Raw genomic sequence first — 17584 nt, forward strand, 5'->3', positions numbered from 1 at the left:
CACTGAGAGGAGTTTCTGTCAGTGTAAATACACAGAGGAGTTTCTGTCAGTGTATATACTCTGAGAGGAGTTTCTGTCAGTGTATATACACTGAGAGGAGTTTCTGTCAGTGTATATACTCTGAGAGGAGTTTCTGTCAGTGTATATACACTGAGAGGAGTTTCTGTCAGTGTATATACACTGAGAGGAGTTTCTGTCAGTGTATATACACTGAGAGGAGTTTCTGTCAGTGTATATACACTGAGAGGAGTTTCTGTCAGTGTATATACTCTGAGAGGAGTTTCTGTCAGTGTATATACACTGAGAGAAGTTTCTGTCAGTGTAAATACACTGAGAGGAGTTTCTGTCAGTGTAAATACACTGAGAGGAGTTTCTGTCAGTGTATATACTCTGAGAGGAGTGTCTGTCAGTGTATATACACTGAGAGGAGTGTCTGTCAGTGTATATAATCTGAGAGGAGTTTCTGTCAGTGTAAATACACTGAGAGGAGTGTCTGTCAGTGTATATACTCTGAGAGGAGTGTCTGTCAGTGTATATACTCTGAGAGGAGTTTCTGTCAGTGTATACACTCTGAGAGGAGTTTCTCTCAGTGTATATACTCAGAGAGGAGTTTCTGTCAGTGTAAATACACTGAGAGGAGTTTCTGTCTGTGTAAATACACTGAGAGGAGTTTCTGTCAGTGTAAATACACTGAGAGGAGTTTGTGTCAGTGTAAATACACTGAGAGGGGTTTCTGTCAGTGCATATACTCTGAGAGGAGTTTCTGTCAGTGTAAATACACTGAGAGGAGTTTCTGTCAGTGTATATACTCTGAGAGGAGTTTCTGTCAGTGTAAATACACTGAGAGGAGTTTCTGTCAGTGTAAATACACTGAGAGGAGTTTCTGTCAGTGTAAATACACTGAGAGGAGTTTCTGTCAGTGTAAATACACTGAGAGGAGTTTCTGTCAGTATAAATACACTGAGAGGAGTTTCTGTCAGTGTATATACTCTGAGAGGAGTGTCTGTCAGTGTATATACTCTGAGAGGAGTTTCTGTCAGTGTAAATACACTGAGAGGAGTTTCTGTCAGTGTATATACTCTGAGAGGAGTTTCTGTCAGTGTAAATACACTGAGAGGAGTTTCTGTCAGTGTATATACTCTGAGAGGAGTTTCTGTCAGTGTAAATACACTGAGAGGAGTTTCTGTCAGTGTATATACTCTGAGAGGAGTTTCTGTCAGTGTAAATACACTGAGAGGAGTTTCTGTCAGTGTAAATACACTGAGAGGAGTTTCTGTCAGTGTAAATACACTGAGAGGAGTTTCTGTCAGTATAAATACACTGAGAGGAGTTTCTGTCAGTGTATATACACTGAGAGGAGTGTCTGTCAGTGTATATACACTGAGAGGAGTGTCTGTCAGTGTATATACTCTGAGAGGAGTTTCTGTCAGTGTAAATACACTGAGAGGAGTTTCTGTCAGTGTATATACTTTGAGAGGAGTTTCTGTCAGTGTATATACTCTGAGAGGAGTGTCTGTCAGTGTATATACGCTGAGAGGAGTTTCTGTCAGTGTATATTCTCTGAGAGGAGTTTCTGTCAGTGTATATACTCTGAGAGGAGAGTCTGTCAGTGTATATACTCTGAGAGGAGTGTCTGTCAGTGTATATACTCTGAGAGGAGTGTCTGTCAGTGTATATACTTTGAGAGGAGTGTCTGTCAGTGTATATACTTTGAGAGGAGTGACTGTCAGTGTATATACACTGAGAGGAGTGTCTGTCAGTGTATATACACTGAGAGGAGTGTCTGTCAGTGTATATACACTGAGAGGAGTGTCTGTCAGTGTATATACACTGAGAGGAGTGTCTGTCAGTGTATATACACTGAGAGGAGTGTGTCAGTGTATATACACTGAGAGGAGTGTCTGTCAGTGTATATACACTGAGAGGAGTGTCTGTCAGTGTATATACTCTGAGAGGAGTGTCTGTCAGTGTATATACACTGAGAGGAGTGTCTGTCAGTGTATATACACTGAGAGGAGTGTCTGTCAGTGTATATACTCTGAGAGGAGTGTCTGTCAGTGTATATACACTGAGAGGAGTGTCTGTCAGTGTATATACACTGAGAGGAGTGTCTGTCAGTGTATATACTCTGAGAGGAGTGTCTGTCAGTGTATATACACTGAGAGGAGTGTCTGTCAGTGTATATACTCTGAGAGGAGTGTCTGTCAGTGTATATACACTGAGATGAGTGTCTGTCAGTGTATATACACTGAGAGGAGTGTCTGTCAGTGTATATACACTGAGAGTGTCTGTCAGTGTATATACACTGAGAGGAGTTTCTGTCAGTGTATATACACTTATAGGAGTGTCTGTCAGTGTATATACTCTGAGAGGAGTGTCTGTCAGTGTATATACACTGAGATGAGTGTCTGTCAGTGTATATACACTGAGAGGAGTGTCTGTCAGTGTATATACACTGAGAGAAGTGTCTGTCAGTGTATATACAATGAGAGGAGTGTCTGTCAGCGTATATACACAGAGGAGTGCCTGTCAGTGTATATACACTGAGAGTGCCTATCAGTGCATATACACTGAGAGGAGTGCCTGTCAGTGTATATACACTAAGAGGAGTGCCTGTCAGTGTATATACACTGAGAGGAGTGCCTGTCAGTGTATATACACTGAGAGGAGTTTCTGTCAGTGTATATACACTGAGAGGAGTTTCTGTCAGTGTATATACACTGAGAGGAGTGTGTGTCAGTGTATATACTCTGAGAGGAGTTTCTGTCAGTGTATATACACTGATAGGAGTGTCTGTCAGTGTATATACTCTGAGAGGAGTGTCTGTCAGTGTATATACACTGAGATGAGTGTCTGTCAGTGTATATACACTGAGAGGAGTGCCTGTCAGTGTATATACACTAAGAGGAGTTTCTGTCAGTGTATATACACTGAGAGGAGTTTCTGTCAGTGTATATACACTGAGAGGAGTGTGTGTCAGTGTATATACTCTGAGAGGAGTGTCTGTCAGTGTATATACACTGAGAGGAGTGCCTGTCAGTGTATATACACTAAGAGGAGTGCCTGTCAGTGTATATACACTGAGAGGAGTGCCTGTCAGTGTATATACACTGAGAGGAGTGCCTGTCAGTGTATATACACTGAGAGGAGTGCCTGTCAGTGTATATACACTGAGAGGAGTGCCTGTCAGTGTATATACACACACAGGGTATTCCCCTTTGCTCCCCAACTCTCACTCACCTGAAACTCTTCAATAAGAGTCAATACTGAAGATTAAAAGAGTCGGTGGGTGGCCAGCAGGCAGGGTGAGAGCGTAGAGCACAAGAGTGGAGCTGAGGATGACAATGCCCGCAACTCAGAGCTCACCAGAGCTCACTTCTACTCTCCCACACCTATTAAGAAGCCCAGGGGCTCTCTGGTTTCCCTCAAGACACAGGAGGAGACCTCAGACCCCTACGAGATCTGTCCCTACGCTACCTTCAGGTACTTTTACAATACACGTACTAGATATTATTTCTAGAAAATATGTCTATTGATGATAGATCTCTTGATACAATATATATGTAGATATAATTTTACTGATACAATATATTCTTACAGTAGTTTGCAAATTAATTGGGACAGCAGTAAATTTTGGGATTACCTGTCTTAATCTCTCGCTTAATTATCTTAGTTTGGGATATTTTCTTTTTTAGAAGAGTTTGTTACTGGCTTCTGGCAACCATCCAGCTGTGGTGTTACCCTGAGACTCGTCAGTACTACAGCAGCTGTTGTTCTGTAAGGCTATTCCGGCAAGCAAGCTCCGTGAGTCAATGTGGTTTCTACAAATTCTCCTCTTCATTTCATGATTACTGCTGAAATTCATGATGGATGTTACACCTAGGAAGAGTGCAAATATTGTAACTCTTAGAAAACCTGATGAATATCAGACAGATCGCTGAAACTTAAGCCTAGTAAAGTCAACTGGTGGTGGGATTCTGAAGAGAGCTGACGACACTGGTGACTGTGGAGCGCTGCGTCGAGGAAGATGTGGGAGACAACGCAAAACAACACCTCAAGGTAACAAGGTTATCATAAGAAATAGTGTGAAGGATCCCAAGAAAACCATCAGAGATCTACAGACATTTGGCTTCAGTTGACGTAAATGTTGATTCTTCAACTGTTCAACGAAGTCTCCTTGAAGGTGGCAGAACTTCCAGAAAGCTGATAAACAATTATTGATTGCTACTGTGAATAAAATATAGCTGTGGTGGGCCCTTGATTATAAGTGATGGACGACAGACGAATGATGAAAAGTTATAATTTCAGATGAGGCGAATTTTGAAGTATATAGGTACAGATAAGTGGTAGTGAAGTACATGGGTACAGTGGTAGTGAAGTACATGGAACAGTGGTAGTGAAGTACACGGTACAGTGGCAGTGAAGTACATGGTACAGTGGTAGTGAAGTACATGGTACAGATCAGTGGTAGTGAAGTACATGGGTACAGATCAGTGGTAGTGAAGTACATGGGTACAGATCAGTGGTAGTGAAGTACATGGGTACAGTGGTAGTGAAGTACATGGGTACAGATCAGTGGTAGTGAAGTACATGGGTACAGTGGTAGTGAAGTACATGGGTACAGTGGTAGTGAAGTACATGGGTACAGTGGTAGTGAAGTACATGGTACAGATCAGTGGTAGTGAAGTACATGGTACAGATCAGTGGTAGTGAAGTACATGGGTACAGATCAGTGGTAGTGAAGTACATGGGTACAGATTAGTGGTAGTGAAGTACATGGGTACAGATCAGTGGTAGTGAAGTACATGGGTACAGATCAGTGGTAGTGAAGTACATGGGTACAGATCATTGGTAGTGAAGTACATGGGTACAGATCAGTGGTAGTGAAGTACATGGGTACAGATTAGTGGTAGTGAAGTACATGGGTACAGTGGTAGTGAAGTACATGGAACAGTGGTAGTGAAGTACATGGAACAGTGGTAGTGAAGTACATGGTACAGTGGTAGTGAAGTACATGGTACAGTGGTAGTGAAGTACATGGTACAGTGGTAGTGAAGTACATGGTACAGGTCAGTGGTAGTGAAGTACATGGGTACAGTGGTAGTGAAGTACATGGAACAGTGGTAGTGAAGTACATGGTACAGTGGTAGTGAAGTACATGGTACAGTGGTAGTGAAGTACATGGTACAGATCAGTGGTAGTGAAGTACATGGGTACAGATCAGTGGTAGTGAAGTACATGGGTACAGATCAGTGGTAGTGAAGTACATGGGTACAGTGGTAGTGAAGTACATGGAACAGTGGTAGTGAAGTACATGGTACAGTGGTAGTGAAGTACATGGTACAGATCAGTGGTAGTGAAGAACATGGTACAGGTCAGTGGTGGTAAAGTACATGGGTACAGATCAGTGGTAGTGAAGTACATGGGTACAGATCAGTGGTAGTGAAGTACATGGGTACAGATCAGTGGTAGTGAAGTACATGGGTACAGATCAGTGGTAGTGAAGTACATAGGTACAGATTAGTGGTAGTGAAGTACATGGGTACAGATTAGTGGTAGTGAAGTACATGGGTACAGATCAGTGGTAGTGAAGTACATGGGTACAGATTAGTGGTAGTGAAGTACATGGTACAGGTCAGTGGTGGTGAAGTACATGGGTACAGATCAGTGGTAGTGAAGTACATGGGTACAGATCAGTGGTAGTGAAGTACATGGGTACAGATCAGTGGTAGTGAAGTACATGGGTACAGATCAGTGGTAGTGAAGTACATGGGTACAGATCAGTGGTAGTGAAGTACATGGGTACAGATCAGTGGTAGTGAAGTACATGGTACAGATCAGTGGTAGTGAAGAACATGGTACAGGTCAGTGGTGGTGAAGTACATGGGTACAGATCAGTGGTAGTGAAGTACATGGGTACAGATCAGTGGTAGTGAAGTACATGGGTACAGATCAGTGGTAGTGAAGTACATGGGTACAGATCAGTGGTAGTGAAGTACATGGGTACAGATCAGTGGTAGTGAAGTACATAGGTACAGATCAGTGGTAGTGAAGTACATGGGTACAGATCAGTGGTAGTGAAGTACATGGGTACAGATTAGTGGTAGTGAAGTACATAGGTACAGATTAGTGGTAGTGAAGTACATGGGTACAGATCAGTGGTAGTGAAGTACATAGGTACAGATTAGTGGTAGTGAAGTACATGGGTACAGATCAGTGGTAGTGAAGTACATGGGTACAGATTAGTGGTAGTGGGACGGAACAAAGGCGAACATCTTCAGAATGGACACATTCAACAAGCACCAAAACACCCACCTAAGATATTTTGTGGTAGTTTTGCTGCTAAAGGCTCTAGACGGCTCGTTATTGTTGAGGGAACGATGACCAGTGACAGATACAAGGCAATCCTGGCAACTCATTTGCTTCCCATTGTGGATAGAGACTTTCCTGATGGGGAAGTCATTTTCCAGCAGGACCTTGTTCCATGACACTCGTCCAGAAAAATGCTGACATTCTTCGAAGAGAGTGCACTAAGCGTTCTAATTGGCCTGGAAACTCTCCCGACCAGTGGCGGCTCGTAGCTACAATTAGTGGAGGTGCTGATTCAGAAAAATTTTAGCCATTGTTTTAATATTGTGTAAAAAAATATGAATTAAATAAAATAGTTTGAAGCATGATAATCATCTAATTCTACACTTTATCACATTAAAAAATATGGTACATGGTTTTTAGGCTCAACACATGTCACTGAGTCAAAAAGAAACACTACCTTACACTTGCATAACAAGGTCGGCACTGCGTCAGCGGCAGTGCTCTCTCTACCTAGCGCACAGCTTCTTATCTCGGATATGTGCGCATGCCTCACGAAATCATAATGACACGATTGCAAACAAACCATACCACAGGTGCGGTTTGAACCTGCAGTCAGAGAGTCGGTCTGGAGTTTTGAGACTCTCTGACCGCAGGTTCAAACCCCACCCGAGGTATGGTTTATGTGCACATGCGCACAACAGCCAAACACCGAGTCGCTGGAACTGTAAAGCGCACAGTTCCATACATGTTTTTTTGCAATTTCTCCATGTACTAGGGGATGGCTACTGACATTAAGCTTAAGGATTAATATAATATACAAGTATAAAGAAAGAATTAAAGAAAAAAAAGACTCATATTGAATGTTATCGATAATATCGAGTGAAAATATGGGATGCTGCAGTTCCATAGTGCCTATAGACGAGCCGCCATTGCTCCTGACCTTAACCCAGTTGAGAATCTATGGGCAATAGTCAAACACATGACCGCGAAACAGGACTGTTCAACTCAGAAGCTAATTGCTGGTGTTATTAGGACCTGACACCACGGCGAAGAACTTGCAAAATGTGTTCAACATTGGTCGATTCTATGCCTCAGCGTGTAGTAATGCTGTGCCATAGAGTGTAGCAATGCTATGCCTCAGCGTGTAGCAATGCTATGCCTCAGCGTGTAGCAATGCTATGCCTCAGCGTGTAGCAATGCTATGCCTCAGCGTGTAGCAATGCTATGCCTCAGCGTGTAGCAATGCTATGCCTCAGCGTGTAGCAATGCTATGCCTCAGCGTGTAGCAATGCTATGCCTCAGCGTGTAGCAATGCTATGCCTCAGCGTGTAGCAATGCTATGCCTCAGCGTGTAGCAATGCTATGCCTCAGCGTGTAGCAATGCTATGCCTCAGCGTGTAGCAATGTTTATAAAAACAAAGGGTAGTCATATCTCTCATTAAATCAATTATCTGTCATATCATTGCCGGGTATTTCTCAAATAAACATTAATTTTCCAAATATATGCCTTATTTTATCACTGTCCCAATTAATATGTACACTACTGTAGATTTCTCATTATAGGCTTATCTTGTCTTCTCAATAAACTGAAGAAAATTGGCCTCTGCCTGTCTGTGTGGGTGCCTATGCATTCATTGATCTATTTTCATCTTCCTGTCTTTCTCTCTATCTGTCTATTTCTCTCTCTCTCTTTATATATTCTTTTCTTCCCTGTAATTTTCCTTTCGTTTCTTCTCTCTCTCTGTCTGTCTCTCTCTGTCTCTCTCAGTTCCTCTCACCTTCCTACCCATAGCGTGGGTAGCTCTGAAGGGACACTAGAATACGGTCTGTCTCTACACGCTATGACACCCCGTGACTGTCTGGACCACCCGGCCGCCCACAGCGACCACTCGGCCGCCCACGGTGACCACCCAGCCGCCCACGGTGACCGCCACGCCCAGCAATCCCCAGCTTATGGCCAAGTCGGTCGCCAGAGGGCCCAGTCACACTACAAGGAAACAGGTAAGCAAAAATATGCATAATAACCACAGAGGGGGAGTTGAACGATAGCTCTAAGCCTTTCGTCTTGCAATCAACACGTCATCAGGAACTTGCAATGTTGCAGAAATGGAGTAGGAAATCCAACCAGAACGAATCTGCCTGGACTTCTACTCGTTCTGAAACATTGCAAGCTCCTGATGAAGTTCTGTTGCAAAACGAAAGGTCTAGAACTTTCATTTCAACTCCCCCTGTCGTCACTATATATATATATCTATATGTCGTGCCGAATAGGCAGAACTTGCGATCTTGGTTTAAATAGCAACGCTCATCTTGCCATATAGGACAAGTGAAAATTTGTGTATGCAGTAATTTCTCCAAAATCATTCTGAACCTAACGAAAAAAATATATTTCACTGTGTTTGTTTAGTATTAAATTACTGTAAACAAATCTAAAATACATTTAGTTGGGTTACGCTAAAATAAATTGTTCTTGTTATGATAATGTTAGGTAAGTTTTCTAAGATTCTTTTGGTGCAAAATTATAAATTTTTACATTAACATTAATGAAAAAAATATATCTTTAAACGTATAAAAGAAATTTTCAGAAAGGACTTAATTTTAAATGAGTTCTTGCTAATTGACCAGTTTTACATATTCGGCACGACATATATATATATATATTCTATGCTTATTCACTATTATCAATTATTATTATTATTATTATTATTATTTAGTAATTCTCAGGCAATTTTACTAACATGATCAATTTTTTTTTCACATTGGTGATGGATTAGAAATTGCATATATAAGTCGAGGTGGGCGTGGGGACTACGCCAGCCGCCCAAAATCTATCCCGGGCGCGCAGCCGCCCACCCTCTCCGCTACCGCTGGTGCGGCCACCCCGGCACCTTCCGAGCAGAGGCCGTGGGTGGAGGAGGCCAGGAAAGACACCAGGAGCCGCCCTCATAGGCCTAGGAGTCGAACCAGAGGTGAGCCTGTCAAGATAATGACAGTCTTTGATGTTCCCTTTCTATTGTATAAAATAATCAATAATAATACTGACAATTTAAGACATACGTGGAACACTTGGGCATCTCTGAGAGACTTTTTCGCCCACTAGTGCCTTTATCCAGTATAAACATGTGGCTTGTGGAAGGTGTTTCATTCTTCAGATGGAATGTGACACAGGTTTGTGTCATGATTCAAGCCGCAATATCGTGTTTGTTTACGAAAAAACATCACCAGCCACTAGAGGCAAGAGACACTGACTGTAAGTGTCTCAGAGATAAGAGATTTGTTGGCAAGATTTGCCACGTGATTCTTCTCTGACAGTATGGAATCAAATTTCACCCCTTAGGATATCCACCTCATCCCAGGTACCAATACTCTCCCATACAGTCTTATGACTGTTCCAGCATTACCATCATGGTGTCTAGACACCATCATTCATACTACTGCTCCAGCATTACCATCATGGTGCCTAGACACCATCATTCATACTACTGCTCCAGCATTACCATCATTCTTATCACTGCTCCAGCATTACCATCATGGTGGCTAGAGACCATCATTCTTATCACTGCTCCAGCATTACCATCATGGTGTCTAGACAGCATCATTCATACTACTGCTCCAGCATTACCATCATGGTGCCTAGACACCATCATTCATACTACTGCTCCAGCATTACCATCATTCTTATCACTGCTCCAGCATTACCATCATGGTGCCTAGACACCATCATTCTTATCACTGCTCCAGCATTACCATCATGGTGCCTAGACACCATCATTTATACTACTGCTCCAGCATTACCATCATGGTGTCTAGACACCATCATTCTTACCTGTCTGGAATACCAGTCTGATGAGCAGTTTACATGGAGAAGGTTCAGGGGGGTCAACGCCCCCGCGGGCCGGTCTGTGACCAGGCCTCAGTACACATTAATGTAAACACAATGTATATGAACACACAATGTATATGAACAGAATGTGATCGAATCCTCGACCACCAATTTTCTCCCACTAGGAGGCATATCCAGTGTACTTACTGGGTCTGTGGGCCCCTAGGTTCGTGGGCCCCTAAGTCCCTGAGTTACTGGGCCCCTGAATCGTTCAAGAAACTGTCAGTTCTCGCTCTCTGGCTTTCTCTCTCTCTCTCTAACAAGCTGTCTCTCTCTCTCTCAGCTGATACACCCGGAGGAGGTCGTGACTCCAGTACTGAGAGTAATGACGCCTCGTCTCCAGTACAGCAGCGCCACTACCACCAGCAACAGCAGCAGCAGCAGCAACAGCAGCAGCAGCAGCCGCAAGCAGCGCCCTCAGCTGCCACCGTCGCAGCAGCGGCCGCAGCGGGGAGAGTGGGACCGCACCCGCTACCGCCGGTCCGACTTGCCAGGTAGTCACAGGTAGACCAGCTACGTTGTGTAAGGTGGAACCCCTTGCCCCTACCCCTACCCCTTCCCCTGCCATATCCCTACCCCAAGCCCTTTCCCTGCCCTACCCCTTCCCCTATCACTGCCCCATCCCCCTACCCTCTACCCGTTCATCTACCCCTTCCTCTTCCCTACCACCTACCCATTCCCTTGTCCCTACCCCTATCACTGCCCCTTCCCTTGCCCCTACCCCTTCCCCACCACCCTCAAGACCCCTCCCCGGCACCATCTCTCCATAGACCCTTCTTGTTCTGGACCCATCAAAGTTATCTTACGTCAAGATAACTATAACAATTGTTATATTAAGGTCATCACAGATAACCTGCACTTGGGAAGCTTACAGCGACGTTTCGGTTCATTCAAAACCATTATCAAGTCACGAATGAGAGAGAGAGAGAGAGAGAGAGAGAGAGAGAGAGAGAGAGAGAGAGAGAGAGAGAGAGAGGCACAAGTACGCTCACACCTTGAGTATGCTCCACTTTCTTGGGTTGCCTGCCCCCCCTCTCATCTGCGACTGCTTGACAGAGTAGAGAACAGAGCAAGACGTCTCATCTCTCGCCTGGACCCATCCTGGATAGATCTGTCATTTCAGCAGAGCCTTCAACATAGGAGGGATGTGGGTGGCCTTACTGTTATGTACAAGGCCAATATTGTCAAAATACCACACTTGGATCCACTTCGAGGACAGCGTGAAACAAGCTTTTATGCCACAAGACGGGCAGAAAGCAGCAACTTCACTCTGGCTGTACCCTTCTCCAGAACATCACTCCATCTGAGATCATACATACCCAGGATGACTCGAGTATGGAACACATTCGTACAGCATAATGATGTCAACGAGATAACGTCAGTTGATCAAATGAAAATGCTGGCCCACAGATGGCTCCAACTTCATCCTGTTCCCTACTTGTATGTCTCATAACAAAAATGCTTTCAAATGAGCTGATGTAGGTAACAGCTCTTAGCTTGCCAATAAAGTTAGGAATCCTTAACCTGTAAATAGCTGTCAATAAAGCTAGGGATCCTTAACCTTGTCAAACCCTGTGTAAAAAAAAAAAAAAAAAAAAAAAAAAAAAAAAAAAAAAAAAAAAAAAAAAAAAAAAAAGAGAGAGAGAGAGAGAGAGAGAGAGAGAGAGAGAGAGAGAGAGAGAGAAAGAGTCAGATATAACAGGAAGGTAGAAGAGAGAAGAATTATAGTTACGATTAGCATTTAGTTACAATTAGCATTTAGTTACAATTAGCATTTAGTTACAATTAGCATTTAGTTACAATTAACATTTAGTTACAATTAGCATTTAGTTACGATCGGCATTTTCATTACAAGATAACATCATCCACATAGTAGCGCACTCACCTCACACACTAAGGTCCGTGGTTCGATCCCCGGTACGGGTGGTAACATTGGGGGGAAGGGGGTTCCTCAAGACACCTGCTGTTCCTGTTCACCTAGCAGTAAGTATGTACCTGAGCGTTAGTCACCTAACATCTGCTCTCCCTGTAATTAGGTACGTGGATGTTAGTGGACTGGTGTGGGTGGCATCCTGGGGACAAAATTAGCCTAAGTAGCGGGAGATGTTCTGCATAACCAGAACTTTCTATATAGTATGTCAATGATGTCAGCTATGGTCTGTATAAGTTGAACCATATACTGGTAGAAATCAATATTATTATTAATGTCAATGATGTCAACTGTGTAAGTTGTATCATGTAATGGTAGTAACAATAATTATTATTATGTAAATTCGAGGGGAATTAATAAAAACTAGTGTTTGTCGTGGTTTCAGAACTCGTACTGAGTCGTCCTCAAGCGACAGTTCGTTGCTCACTCCACCACGACCCCTACACCCGCCTTCGGCTTTCTCGGACTCGAGAGAGCTCTCCGAAGCCGAGTGTGACCGGGAGATGCTCCAAGCTCACGGAGAAGGTGAAGCTGGAGGAAGGTCTTGGAGCCCAGCTCACTGTGGCAGCTCCAGAGATGCGGAAGAGAACATCAAGACGGAATTAAATACTCTTCTTCAACGTTACCAACAACAGAAACAAGAGGATCAAATCTCACAACACAAGAAGAGGAAGATGCCAGAGAAGAATCCGTATACCATTAATGTTTAGTGATGTTAGTAGTGTGTGTGTGTGTGTGTGTGTGTGTGTGTGTGTGTGTGTGTGTATTCACCTAATGTGTGTGTTTGTGTGTGTGTGTGTGTATTCACCTAATGTGTGTGTTTGTGTGTGTATGTATTTACCTAATGTGAGTTTGTGAGTGTACTCACCCATTTGTGATTGTAAAGGTCGAGTCGTAGCTCCTGGCCCCCGTGTGTGTATCACAATGCCAGGATCACCCTACATACATTTTTAACAACCATGTTCCCGTTTTGTACTGTTATCAATTTTCTAACCAATCACCTTCTAACAGTAATTATTACCTGTTAAAGCAACAGAAACTCCCTACTGTTCGAACCGCATTTGTAAAACAGTAAAGCCTAAATATATAGCACATAAATTACCCCCCAAAAAAGGCCTATGCACATTTTTTTGCATAATAACAATGGCATTTATAGGCTGCAATGTGTTGTAATAAAAATATATTTGTCTTTCGGAATAAAAAAGGAATTTTATTTGCCTTTATTCCCATATCAGTTCCCCCTCCAAAAAAAAAAATCGAAATTAAAAATAATTTTTCTTAGCAAGACCTTTAATTTAGTGTTTATTAATAAAATCTATAATAATCTTGCAGAAATGTTATTATTAATAATTTTACCGAGATGTAATAAGATGGAAATTAGGGGTTATTGTGGTAAGCAGGTACCTGAGACCAAGACACCAGTACCTAAGTAAGGCACATGTCCAAGATTTAGGTATCTGAGGGACTGATCACCCCAAAACTACGTCTTCAAGAGTGATGGACTGATGACATTGTCTTCACATCTCTGCTGCTCCTGTAAATTCCTCAGTACTCGACTGAAGAAGTCTGCTGTGTAGTCGAAATGTTTCGGAATAAATATACCTGACTATTGCACCTGTGTCTAACTTACCAACACCTCAGTCTTACTGCTGCTGCTCCAGACTGAGGGACTGACTACCTCAGTCTTACTGCTGCTCCAGACTGAGGGACTGACTACCTCAGTCTTACTGCTGCTGCTCCAGACTGAGGGACTGACTACCTCCGTCTTACTACTGCTGCTCCAGACTGAGGGACTGACTACCTCAGTCTTACTACTGCTGCTCCAGACTGAGGGACTGACTACCTCAGTCTTACTACTGCTGCTCCAGACTGAGGGACTGACTACCTCAGTCTTACTACTGCTGCTCCAGACTGAGGGACTGACTACCTCAGTCTTACTACTGCTGCTCCAGACTGAGGGACTGACTACCTCAGTCTTACTACTGCTGCTCCAGACTGAGGGACTGACTACCTCAGTCTTACTACTGCTGCTCCAGACTGAGGGACTGACTACCTCAGTCTTACTACTGCTGCTCCAGACTGAGGGACTGACTACCTCAGTCTTACTACTGCTCCAGACTGAGGGACTGACTACCTCAGTCTTACTACTGCTGCTCCAGACTGAGGGACTGACTACCTCAGTCTTACTACTGCTGCTCCAGACTGAGGGACTGACAACCTCAGTCTTACTACTGCTGCTTCAGACTGAGGGACTGACTACCTCAGTCTTACTGCTGCTCCAGACTGAGGGACTGACAACCTCAGTCTTACTACTGCTGCTTCAGACTGAGGGACTGACTACCTCAGTCTTACTGCTGCTCCAGACTGAGGGACTGACAACCTCAGTCTTACTACTGATGCTTCAGACTGAGGGACTGACTACCTCAGTCTTACTACTGCTGCTCCAGACTGAGGGACTGACTACCTCAGTCTTACTACTGCTGCTCCAGACTGAGGGACTGACTACCTCAGTCTTACTAGTGCTGCTCCAGACTGAGGGACTGACTACCTCAGTCTTACTACTGCTGCTCCAGACTGAGGGACTGACTACCTCAGTCTTACTACTGCTGCTCCAGACTGAGGGACTGACTACCTCAGTCTTACTACTGCTGCTCCAGACTGAGGAACTGACTACCTCAGTCTTACTGCTGCTCCAGACTGAGGGACTGACTACCTCAGTCTTACTGCTGCTGCTCCAGACTGAGGGACTGACTACCTCAGTCTTACTACTGCTGCTCCAGACTGAGGAACTGACTACCTTAGTCTTACTACTGCTGCTCCAGACTGAGGAACTGACTACCTCAGTCTTACTACTGCTGCTCAAGACTGAGGAACTGACTACCTCAGTCTTACTACTGCTGCTCAAGACTGAGGAACTGACTACCTCAGTCTTACTGCTGCTGCTCCAGACTGAGGGACTGACTACCTCAGTCTTACTACTGCTGCTCCAGACTGAGGAACTGACTACCTCAGTCTTACTGCTGCTGCTCCAGACTGAGAAACTGACTACCTCAGTCTTACTACTGCTTCAGACTGAGGGACTGACTACCTCAGTCTTACTGCTGCTGCTCCAAACTGAGGGACTGACTACCTCAGTCTTACTGCTGCTCCAGACTGAGGGACTGACTACCTCAGTCTTACTGCTGCTGCTCCAGACTGAGGGACTGACTACCTCAGTCTTACTACTGCTGGTCCAGACTGAGGGACTGACTACCTCAGTCTTACTGCTGCTCCAGACTGAGGGACTGACTACCTCAGTCTTACTGCTGCTGCTCCAGACTGAGGACTGACTACCTCAGTTTTACTACTGCTGCTCCAGACTGAGGGACTGACTACCCCAGTCTTACTGCTGCTCCAGACTGAGGAACTGACTACCTCAGTCTTACTACTGCTGCTCCAAACTGAGGGACTGACTACCTCAGTCTTACTACTGCTGCTCCAGACTGAGGAACTGACTACCTCAGTCTTACTACTGCTGCTCCAGACTGAGGGACTGACTACCCCAGTCTTACTGCTGCTCCAGACTGAGGACTGACTACCTCAGTTTTACTACTGCTGCTCCAGACTGAGGGACTGACTACCCCAGTCTTACTGCTGCTCCAGACTGAGGAACTGACTACCTCAGTCATACTGCTGCTGCTCCAAACTGAGGGACTGACTACCTCAGTCTTACTACTGCTGCTCCAGACTGAGGAACTGACTACCTCAGTCTTACTACTGCTGCTCCAGACTGAGGGACTGACTACCTCAGTCTTACTACTGCTGCTCCAGACTGAGGGACTGACTACCTCAATCTTACTACTGACTACTCAGTCTCTACTGCTCCAGACTGAGGGACTGACTACCTCAGTCTTACTACTGCTGCTCCAGACTGAGGGACTGACTACCTCAGTCTTACTACTGCTGCTCCAGACTGAGGGACTGACTACCTCAGTCTTACTTCTGCTGCTTCAGACTGAGGGACTGACTACCTCAGTCTTACTGCTGCTCCAGACTGAGGGACTGACAACCTCAGTCTTACTACTGCTGCTTCAGACTGAGGGACTGACTACCTCAGTCTTACTGCTGCTGCTCCAGACTGAGGGACTGACTACCTCAGTCTTACTACTGCTGCTCCAGACTGAGGGACTGACTACCTCAGTCTTACTACTGCTGCTCCAGACTGAGGGACTGACTACCTCAGTCTTACTACTGCTGCTCTAGACTGAGGGACTGACTACCTCAGTCTTACTACTGCTGCTCCAGACTGAGGAACTGACTGCCTCAGTCTTACTGCTGCTCCAGACTGAGGAACTACCTCAGTCTTACTGCTGCTCCAGACTGAGGGACTGACTACCTCAGTCTTACTACTGCTGCTCCAGACTGAGGGACTGACTACCTCAGTCTTACTGCTGCTGCTCCAGACTGAGGGACTGACTACCTCAGTCTTACTGCTGCTCCAGACTTAGGAACTACCTCAGTCTTACTGCTGCTCCAGACTGAGGGACTGACTACCTCAGTCTTACTGCTGCTGCTCCAGACTGAGGGACTGACTACCTCAGTCTTACTACTGCTGCTCCAGACTGAGGGACTGACTACCTCAGTCTTACTACTGCTGCTCCAGACTGAGGGACTGACTACCTCAGTCTTACTACTGCTGCTCCAGACTGAGGGACTGACTACCTCAGTCTTACTACTGCTGCTCCAGACTGAGGAACTGACTACCTCAGTCTTACTACTGCTGCTCCAAACTGAGGGACTGACTACCTCAGTCTTACTACTGCTGCTCCAGACTGAGGGACTGACTACCTCAGTCTTACTGCTGCTGCTCCAGACTGAGGGACTGACTACCTCAGTCTTACTACTGCTGCTCCAGACTGAGGAACTGACTACCTCAGTCTTACTACTGCTGCTCCAGACTGAGGAACTGACTACCTCAGTCTTACTACTGCTGCTCCAGACTGAGGGACTGACTACCTCAGTCTTACTACTGCTGCTCCAGACTGAGGAACTGACTACCTCAGTCTTACTGCTGCTGCTCCAGACTGAGGGACTGACTACCTCAGTCTTACTACTGCTGCTCCAGACTGAGGAACTGACTACCTCAGTCTTACTGCTGCTGCTCCAGACTGAGGAACTGACTACCTCAGTCTTACTACTGCTTCAGACTGAGGGACTGACTCCCTCAGTCTTACTGCTGCTGCTCCAGACTGAGGACTGACTACCTCAGTTTTACTACTGCTGCTCCAGACTGAGGGACTGACTACCCCAGTCTTACTGCTGCTCCAGACTGAGGAACTGACTACCTCAGTCTTACTACTGCTGCTCCAGACTGAGGGACTGACTACCTCAGTCTTACTACTGCTGCTCCAGACTGAGGGACTGACTGCCTCAGTCTTACTACTGCTGCTCCAGACTGAGGGACTGACTACCTCAGTCTT

At 44.9% G+C, this 17584-nt stretch overlaps 1 protein-coding gene across 3 annotated transcripts in view; it reads left to right on the top strand.

Annotated features, from left to right (window-relative positions):
• Positions 1-13313, top strand: part of LOC128704829 (cell adhesion molecule Dscam2) — an 84051-nt gene extending 70738 nt beyond the window's left edge. The window contains exons 27-31 of one of the 3 annotated variants that reach the window (XM_070104353.1): positions 3301-3483; positions 8081-8313; positions 9087-9281; positions 10479-10689; positions 12511-13313. In XM_070104353.1, the coding sequence (XP_069960454.1) occupies positions 3301-3483; positions 8081-8313; positions 9087-9281; positions 10479-10689; positions 12511-12835 (1147 nt within the window). In that variant the 3' untranslated portion in view covers positions 12836-13313. Of the gene's footprint in view, positions 1-3300; positions 3484-8080; positions 8314-9086; positions 9282-10478; positions 10700-12510 lie in introns of all 3 variants that reach the window. The other 2 variants (XM_070104354.1, XM_070104355.1) reach the window with 2 other exon arrangements.
• Positions 13314-17584: the final 4271 nt, after the last annotated feature.

Source organism: Cherax quadricarinatus, chromosome 91 (genome assembly GCF_038502225.1).
Source record: "Cherax quadricarinatus isolate ZL_2023a chromosome 91, ASM3850222v1, whole genome shotgun sequence".
Classification (NCBI taxonomy): Eukaryota; Metazoa; Arthropoda; class Malacostraca; order Decapoda; family Parastacidae; genus Cherax; species Cherax quadricarinatus.